The following is a 9,808-nucleotide window of genomic DNA, read 5'->3' on the forward strand; positions in this document are numbered from 1 at the left end:
GGGGAGTCACTGGTGCTTCTCAGTACTTCCACGTCTACTGATGAATGTGAACAGGTAATTGCTGCATCAAAGGCCTGATGATACAAGAGCAACTAAGGTTCTGGCCTTGCAGATAAAGGTTCTCTGGCTCCCAACAGGCAAGCATTCTAGATCTTCTAAAGTGATGGCCAAGGAACGAAAATCTAGAGTGTTGTGGGGGGAAATGATGAATCTGTTACAGCTTCAGACCAGTTTCAACAGTGTGGGACTGAATCTTGTTCCACTAAACCTCCTATATGGAGATGGTACCTAGCCACCTCCCTGAACGGCACTGCAGATGAATGTGCACAGATCTAAGCAGGACATGGAGTGGATACGGAAATAGTCTACCTTTTGTGCCTATCTCACTTCCTCTTGGCCCATCATTTTACTCCAGTTGCTGCTGCTGCTCTGAGCTCCTGTAGATGTGACGTGACAATATGCCACCTCAGCTGTATAGCACATCTCCTTCTGCCCCACGCTTCCTTCCACCTCCACGTAAGAAACCTGTAAGAACCTTCAGCTATTCTGAGGCTCACCCATACCTAGAAGTGAAAGACAATTAACTGCATGAGACAACCTGTGACCAACTAGGGGAGTAGCTAGTGGATAATTGTTTTCTCCTTGTCAGCAGGGAACATTCTATGTACATTCCACAGGGCTCTTCAGAAGGTCCCTAGTGGGAATGAGCCCACCACTCTGAGGCAATTGGCCAATAGCACGTAACTTGATGGGCTGTCCCTCTAGCTATTTTACTCTTACCAGTCTGACACTTGTTCTTCAATGACTCCCTAATATAAACTACCTGCACAAAAGCTTGTCTCTCAAACTCTGCGTTTCAGAGTATCTCAGACTCATAAAAGAACCTGATGAAAATACTTGTATGCTCTGAAAGTTAAAACCAACATACTAATGTAAATCAGCCCCAAAGAGCATGTTCTCCCTATAACACTTTATTCCACCTTCATAGGTGAAACTGTTACCCTACTGTTTCAAGACAACTATAAAGCATGTAGCTTTACTTTATTGAGCAGTACTATTATCTCACTTATCTCACTTTTATTTTTATGACCTTATGAGAAAGTAGGCATTACTATCTCCATGCCAGAGATAGGGAAACAGGAGGCCTTGTATTCCAACTGTTAAGCCTGAGATGGGATTCTGACCCCAATTTAACCTCCAAAGCCATGTGTTAAACCATTTTACTTCCATTTAATGTGGTCTCCTCTTGTCTTATCACCTGACAGTGGCCCTCAACTTGCCATCCTCAACACATCTTGCCTTTTCATGCTTCTGTTTTGCCCTTTCAGTCTCGTGACAGTTGTCAATAGTCTTTAAGGACAGAGCCTCAGTCTGTTTTATTGACTGCTGTATTCTGGGCACACAGCACAGTATCTGGCTCACAGCAGATGCTCTTTTGCTGAATAACTAAATGAATGAACATGAATCTGTTTCTCTATGCAACTGTGAACTCTTATATTGTATATCCAGCAAATGTTTGTTGACTCAAGGAAATAATAAGAAAATTTTTAATGATTAATAGAAGATTTATTTAAACAATAATACAGAGAGTCATCACTACCAGACTTAGTATGAAATATTCCATGTTCGATCCAATTTTCCTTCCTGGATAAGTTTTTCTTTCCTATCCTGTAGAGACAGAAAAAAAAAAACAAAACAAAAGCTTCATTAGAAATAACACATTCTGACCCGTGTTCATTGCAACATTATTTACAATAACCAAGATACAGAAATAACCTAAGTGTCCATCAATGGATATGTATATGTATACATGGAACACTATTCAGCCAATTAAAAAAAAAGGAATGAAATCTTGCCATTTCATAGGTACAAGCTTATAGATACAGAGAACATACTGGTAGCTGACAGAGGCAGAGGGTGGGTGGTGGGCAAAATGGCCGAAAGGGGTCAAAAGGTACAAAGTTCCAATTACACAATAAGTCATGGGGATGTCATGTACAATAATAGTGACTATAGTTAATAATATTGTATGGAATATATGAAAGTTGCTAAGAGAATTAATCTTAAGTCCTCATCATAAGAAAAAAGATTGTCTTTTGTAACTATGTATGGTAAGAGATGTTGCCTAACATTTACTGTGGTGACCATTTTGCAAAATATACAAACAAAAAAGGTACTGGAAAATACAAAAATGTTTACAAAGAACCAGTGTAATCTGGCATAACCCATGGTACAACTCTAAAAAACCAGACTAAAATACTCCAAACCTAACTCCAATCCCCCACTGTCTAAAGCCTATAGGGTATGTGTGAGGAAGCAGCAGTCTGAATAAGGGAACGAGAAAACACTCCTATTGAAAAACAATTTATGCACAAACTCGAAGAATTATATTACTCCACTAAAAAGTGTATATCAAAAGCAAAATGCAAACACCTTCAGATAAGTGTGGCCTAACTTTTTGTTAAGCGGGTACTTTATCAGGCAATCAAAATATGGAAGCTCTTACAGGAGAATGGACTGGCCAGTTTAAGACAAACCTAAATGAATGGGCTCCATTCTAGATGGCGACACAAGGCCTTCTAGGGCTAGGACCAGGATGGCCTGGTGTCAAAGATAAAATTGGCTTTCTCTGCAATCATATGGCCTCTAATGGCAGATTCCCACCACAGGTTGCTTATGCTTTCCTACTGTTAGTATATTACAAAGTTTTAACATTAATCAACAAAATGTGACCAACACTGATTAGAATTCATACAAACTGGTAACACACTAAATAATTTATGTATTCTGTTAATACTTAACCCAAATGACCATCTTTTTAAAATAATGAACTAAGAAAACTCAAGATAAAGGTTTGCAAAGATAATATCTAAAGTTAAGTCAAAATAGGAAAGTTTAACTTCTGTATTAACTTGTATTTAATTTTTGAGACAGAGAGAATGCACATGCAAGCGGGGGTAGGGCAGAAGAAGAGGGAGAGAGACAACCTTAAGCAGGCTCCATGCCCAGTGTGCAGGGCTTGATCTTAACAATCCTGACTTCAAGCCCAGAGCCGACATCCAGAGTCCGACACCTAACCTACTGAGCCACCCAGGAGCCCTTAGTGTTAACTTTCTAAAGTTACTTCTGTATTCTCTTAAGTCATAGCACAATTCCTTTACATCACCTAAAACACACCAGGAAAATGCTTTCATTTCAGTCTAAGTTCAAGCCTTAGAAATTTAAACTGACCAACTTATTATTTTAAGTTGAAATTAAATTTGAAAGACTCAAAGACTATTGTGATTTTTAGCAAAGTATTATTTCAATATGAGTTAAAATGATAAAGCAATGCAATCAAACACATACTTGAAACTTCCTGTTTTAACCCCTGCTGGAAACAAATAAAGATAAAAGAAGAGAGAAACTGAAGGGAGAGGAGAGGACTGAGGTGGGAGGAGCACTGGTGGCAAATGCCGAGAGAAAGAGCTGCAGCCAGCACAGGGGAACCTGTCACACAGAAACTAAATATCAGGTCCCAATACTTACTCTGTCAGTTTTGAATACATAAAACCAGAACAAAAGGGGCCCCATTCCAAACAGAGCTCCTAAGAGCGAGGTCTTGGGAGTGGGTCTGAAATTGGGATAGATGTTTGCTGATCTTGCATAGGTCCAACGAAGCAATGCAGGATCTTCCTAAAATTCAGGAAAACAAAAAGTTACAGAACTTAAGTAGGGCCACACTGAAACAATCTCATCAAAACTTCTGTGTGTGGGAGGGCAGAGGGCACCTTTTGTGCCCCACCACAGTTAAGGGTATACCCTGAATATTCCTGAATAGCTTCAGGGAAGATCTTTCATTTCTAGTATTTGTTGACTAACTTTCTGATGATCCTATCCCGTTCAAGTCCTTCAGAATTTAAAAAGTTCTTCTATCAACCTTCAGCTTTCTATTTACTTAAGATTTAAGAAACCTAATCTTTTTAATCCATCAGAGAAACCACTTTTTCTCTTTGATAATTTTTTTTTCCTGGATTGTTTTGTAGCTTCATTGTCTTTCTTGAAGTGACCAACTGAATCACAGTATTCCCAATGAGGACAGATTTCATATGATTTCTATCATACTTTGTGCTTTGTTTCTAGGACCCTTTCTAATGCTATCCCCTATGCTGCACTGTCTTTCCAGGCTTCAAATAAATTGCAGAAGGTGAAGACTGTGGTAGGCCAACTCTGAACTTTAAGATTTTTAAGCTGACTTGTTTGATACTTTATAAGCAAAATTATTACATCTTATGCTATTAAAATAATTTGTAGTGAGGACAAGATTGTTGTTAATGAAAAATAATCAGACTGTCTTGGTTAAGGAAAAAAACTGTCCATTTTAATGTATTTATACTAGAACAACTATGTAAGACAGCAAATCTGCTCCAAACACATAATTAAATTTAATTAGCTATATCCCCAAATACTTTATAGAGTTATTTGCTCCAATTAACTGATAGGCAGATTAAAAATAACCAGATGAAATCAGCTTTAAAACTTTAATACCAAAGGAGAACATTCAAGGTCCTATACACCACCAAGAAGTCATGATTGGTAGGATTGAAATAATTAAACTGGATCTTCCACAGATACATTTTAAACCAAACTGTTTGCAAAAAACAGTAAAGGTGAAGACCCAGGTTATAGACAGGTTCAAGGGAATATTTGAGTTTAATACATCTATTCTTTTTTTTTTTTTTTAAATATTTTATTTATTTATTTATCCCTTCTATTAAGGTATTTGAATTACTCTCACATGACAGAGCTCTCAATCCACCAGTCACCTCTCTACGTATTTATCTGCCAAACTGGTCTTCCAGAATCAGACATTTCATTTCATAACACTATCAACAGCCTCATGACCATAGTTCACTGAACCTGTACTGTTGTTAAGAGGCGTTCCGAAATATACTCCATGGGAAACAGTTCTCCTTTTTGGACACCATTCCATGTCCCAAGAACTATCAGGAGCATGTGACATGGTGAAAACTCCTTGAAACTGTTTCTTTTGCTTTTCAGGGCACACACCAGCCTGGTTTTCCTCCTAACTCTATGGCCATTTCCTCTTGGTCTCTTTTGCTCTCTTCTTCCTTATCTCTCCAATCTCTTAATATTGGATCTTAGACCTTGTTGGTCTTCTCTATCTACATTCATTCTCTTGATTATCTACCTCCTCCAGTCACATGGTTTTAAATATCCGACTATTGGCCAATGTCTCCCAAAATTATACCTTCCCAGACCTCTACCCCAAACTCCAGACATAAATCCAACTGCCTGCTCAACAATGCCATGTTGTCTAACACGCATGTCAAATGTGATGTATCCCCAACTGATTTACCAATATTCCACTCCATCTCCATCCCTGCTCCTCTCACATTCTTTTCCATATTGGTAAAAAGCAACTTCATTCTTCTGATCACTTAGGTCAAAAAAACCTTGGAATCATCACTGACCCTTCTCACTCTTACACCTCATATCAATCTGCTAGCAAATCCGGTTGGCTTTACTTTCAATACATACTCAGAACTCAATACTTTCCACCTCCACTGCCAAAACCCTAATTACCTCAAAAGCCTCCTAGTCTCCTTGCTCTCCTCTGTAACCTATTTTCAACTAAGCAACCAGAGAGATGTTAAAAATGTAAGGGCAGATTACCTACACAGTAAAATGCCTTACAACAATCTGCAAAGCTTGGTGTGATCTAGTTCCACTTTGCTCTCACCTTTCTCCACTTTAGTCACAATGGTCTCTTCAGTACTTCTGGAACTAACCAGGCACACTTCTGTCTAAGGACCCCTACACCTGCTATCCCCTCTACCTAAAATGCTACTTTCCCAGAGAGCTGTGAGCGGCTAGCTCCCTCATCTCACTTCCTTCTTGTCACCTTCTAAGGATGGCTTTCCCTAGGGGTATCTAAAATTTCAGCAGCTATCCCTTCCTACGACACAACACACATTCCTAATCCCTTCCTTGCTTTATTTTTCTTATCACTTACCACTAACACGCTCAACAATTTAGTTTTTTAACTTGTTTATTACTTGTCTGATTCACTGGAGAAAGCAAGCTCTGCAAGGACAGGAATCTACACTGAGACCTCAGCATCTAAAACAGGGCCTGGCCTATATCAGCAATTACTTAATCACTGAATCAATCACTGGTAAAGATTAGGCAAGGAATTTCCATGTACTGATCATTAAATGATTAAGTGCCAAGCACTCATTTAACAGAACCACCAATGAGGCAGGTATTACTGTCTCTTATATGACAAAACTGAAACTGTCCTAGGGCACAGAACTAGGGAAGAGAAAATCTGGGGTTTAAGCTTTGGCTATCTGGCACATCAAACCTGTGTGAGTATGTCAATAACAAATGTCTCCCTCCACACCTTCTCAAGTAAACATGGTTCTGACTGGAGATGGTACAACCAACTGGTTAAGCAAATGTTTTGGGTTACACAGTTCAAAGTTTAAATTCTGCTCTATCACTTGCTAAGGGGGTATCACTCTATAACCTACTTGTCCTTCCCATGTTGTCTTCTCATCCGTAAAATGGGGATAATAACAGGGCCTACCTCTTTGAATACTTTGACATTTGAATAATATTCAGAAAGGGTTTAGATAGTGCCTGCACGATGTAAATTTCCTTCAATTCTAGTAACTTCCAAAAAGTCCTACAGAACACCAATGCAACTTTTGAGGGAAGTTCTGGTTGTTTTTTTGTTTCTTTAATATCATATTTGACATCGTAATTAAATAGCTCCTGTACAGAAAATTACTGAAAAGCCTACTCACTAAATATAACAGCTATCAGTTTACTGGTAACATATAAAGTGCCTGCAAAGTTATATAAATATCTCATTTACCTTAAAATGATTCCATAAAGAATGTACTATTCTATTCTTCCCCACATAAGAAGATCAGAAAACTAACCTTTGGAGGGGTTTGGCAAACTAAAGTCATCTAGTTCGCCACTATGTTCTGCTTTGGCATCTAAATCCAAAAACCTGAGTTTCAACTAGCTGCATAGTTTTGGGGCCTTCAAAAGATATAAACTGAAAAAAGATCACTATATTCCCATCAGGAGAGAGCAGTATTGCTAGGAACTGTGAACTGAAAGGTGGAAACCCGTTTTTTAAAAAAATTACACACACATTTTCTGAACAACTCATTACAGCTCAGGCACTGTGTTGGCCAGTCATATGCCTTATCTCATTCAGTCCTAACAGCCTCCTGACTGTAAGTACTGTGTTATCCCCCTTTTTCAGACAGGAAAACCGAGGCTGAAAAGCAGAGTTGAGTCTCTTAAGATTACCCAGGCAGGAAGTGATCAAGTCAGGACTCAAATCCAACCGGGTGTGAATCTAGAATCGTCCTCTTGACCACCAAATTCTCCGCCCAAGGTCAAAGGGCTAGAAGGTGGCCCTGCTCTCTCCGCCTGGAAGTGGGCCAAAGTCTACGATACTGATCGGGAACGGTGGCCGCCCCGCTGTGTGGCCTCCCTTGGCGGGTTTGGGCTGCCCGGTCGGGGAAGGGGGACCGCCCGGACTCTGGCCCTCGATTCCCGCCCGGCTGGCCCACGACTCACGATGAGCCCTTGGCGTTTGGGGTCGTTGTACTGAAGCAGATACTCCCGTTTAAGTCGGGACCTTATGGCCAACCGCTCGGCTTGCGCCTTCCGGGCTTCCGGAGATACGTTGTATTCGGCCGGGTCGAGGGTAGAGGGTAGGGTAGCCAGAGGCGACGGCTCGTACTTGGGGAACGACATCTTGGCACTCCGGCACACAACTGCGCCTGCGCGAGTCCGAGACCCTCCCCCTTTAGTCTGACAGTCGTCCTGAGGGAATGCGCCTGCGCGTTAGCGGAAGGTAGGCTGTAAGTTTCCTCCCGAGCTCAGCTGCTTTCGTTAACCTTCCTCAAGGTCCTGTACCCAGAATAGCGATCTGCGCATGCGCAATGCGCTTTCCTTGCCCTTTCTTCTCCCCACCCCCGCTTCCTCCTTTTACCTACAACAATCTGTTGCTTGTTGCTTCTTTCTAGCAGCTTTACATATCTCTAGGGACATAGCAGAGCTTTGTTTTGTGAAGTTGAGCTGTGTGAGACTGGCAGACAGAAAATGGGACTGGATGTAGCTAGAATCCTGTTCAGTGTGGGTCCCTCCAAGGTGTGTGACTTTGGACAAGTCACTCAACGTCTCCGAGTTTCCTCTTGCTCATTCTGGATAATGACCCCTATTCTATCCACCTAGCAAACCTTTTGTGAAGATTAAATAAGATAATAAATACGTGCCAAAGTGTTTTGCAAAACACAGTGTTCTAACCAAGAAAAAGAATACGCTTTTCTGTACGTTACCACGTTAGATCGGTACAGCATAAGTAGCGGTGTGTTTTTCATAGGCACGAAATAATGTTCAATAGGAGAATGATGTTGTAAGAGAGATGTTGCCTGCCTGACTATAGTAAGTCATTAACAAATGGAAGTACTGAATAAAGCTCGTTAAGAAACAGTATTTAGTTAAAATACTAAAACCTCTTACCTAAAATCTTTAGCACTCTTAGGGTGCTAAGAAGAAAAATTATCTTTAGATGATGCCTTTATGCATAAAGGCATTATATCTTAATGTGAAAGATGACTTGGGGAGAAAAAAAAAAAAGGTGGGTAACCGGAAAGGAAACCTTCTTCATTGCTACGGTCCTCCTCCTACTATTACCAGGGGAAAAAAGCAACTTCAAGTTGCACAGCAGGGTCTGCGGGTACGAGTCAGACATTCCACAGGGGAAAACATGTGAACAATATTCCCATAACTCAGGGAAGGAAAGCTGGATCAAAAGAGAGCTTCAGCTTGGATGAAATGTCTGGGGACTATAGGTATGTTGGGAAATGGTTGCTAGGCAGAGAAGGGACCTAGAAAGTGTTGGCATTTGAAGCGATGAGGAGAAGCACTGCTGTCAAATTTATTCAAGATTTTAATACTGTTTTAAAATATTTATTAAGCACCCACTAGGTGAAGCATTCTGCACACTAGTCAATCTTAGTCAATCTTCTAGGCTCAGTGGGGGAAATGCAGAAGAAATGAAGGACGTGGTGTTTGTCTTCGGGGAGCTGACAGTACAGGCAGTACAGAAAGAACAGACAGGGTATGATAATATTTGCAAAGCAGTTTAAGGTCCAAATGAGCAAAATGGACTCATGAGAATACAGGCTGAGGGAATGTAGAAAAAAGAAATTTGAAGCAAATCACAGACACTCAATTTTAAAGGAATGAGAAAAAAAAGGAGTCTTTTTTTTCAAAGGTGTTTTAAAATACCATAAAACAAAATGAAATGCAGGAGCAGTTTGTAAATTCTAAAGATAACCTTGATAAAGTTTCAGAAACCTTTGATTTATAGATTAGACACTGATCCGGGAAGAAGGGCATGCAAAAAGGATAAAAGAGAGAAGAAAGGAGTACAATGACTACAGATGACAAAGTTTTAAAGACTTTGTAAAGTTCAGAGAGAGGGAAAGAAAGAGAATGACAGAGAGAATAAATTACATCATGTCCCTTTGGAATAGTTGAGGTGTTTATTCCTACATTTGCTTGATTATCATAAGGATCCCTTAAGATGATTGCCAAAAAAATGGAGTCCCAAGTTCTGTTCTGCTCTTGAAGATTCAGCAATGATCTGGCAGGGGAACCCAGGAGCCTGTAATTTTTACAGTTTCCTGAGAAGATTCTTCTACAATTGTGTTTGGGAAACATGGAGATGAGGACAAAAGGTCTTCCTTTCCCTCTTCCTTTTTCCAGGAAA

The 9,808-nt window shown here is 40.2% G+C and overlaps 1 protein-coding gene across 1 annotated transcript; it reads right to left on the reverse strand.

Annotated features, from left to right (window-relative positions):
- Positions 1 to 1,544: 1,544 nt before the first annotated feature.
- Positions 1,545 to 7,829, reverse strand: NDUFB4 (NADH:ubiquinone oxidoreductase subunit B4). Its single transcript, XM_032347584.1, has 3 exons — positions 7,606 to 7,829; positions 3,529 to 3,675; positions 1,545 to 1,668 (listed from the first exon to the last, which is right to left on the reverse strand). The coding sequence occupies exons 1-3, from the start codon at positions 7,783 to 7,785 to the stop codon at positions 1,606 to 1,608; spliced, it is 390 nt and encodes a 129-aa protein (XP_032203475.1). The 5' UTR covers positions 7,786 to 7,829; the 3' UTR covers positions 1,545 to 1,605.
- Between the last annotated feature and the right edge of the window lie 1,979 nt (positions 7,830 to 9,808).

The sequence above is a fragment of the Mustela erminea genome, chromosome 1 (assembly GCF_009829155.1).
Source record: "Mustela erminea isolate mMusErm1 chromosome 1, mMusErm1.Pri, whole genome shotgun sequence".
NCBI lineage: Eukaryota > Metazoa > Chordata > Mammalia > Carnivora > Mustelidae > Mustela > Mustela erminea.

What these genes read in the sequence shown, in the direction of transcription:
- NDUFB4 (XM_032347584.1), bottom strand. Translation starts at nt 7,785, where the DNA reads ATGTCGTTCCCCAAGTACGAGCCGTCGCCTCTGGCTACCCTACCCTCT. An exon ending in CCAAACGCCAAGGGCTCATC is followed by an intron (nt 3,676 to 7,605) that starts GTGAGTCGTGGG and finishes CCTGAATTTTAG; the next exon opens with GAAGATCCTGCATTGCTTCG. An exon ending in ATGTATTCAAAACTGACAGA is followed by an intron (nt 1,669 to 3,528) that starts GTAAGTATTGGG and finishes CTGTCTCTACAG; the next exon opens with GATAGGAAAGAAAAACTTAT.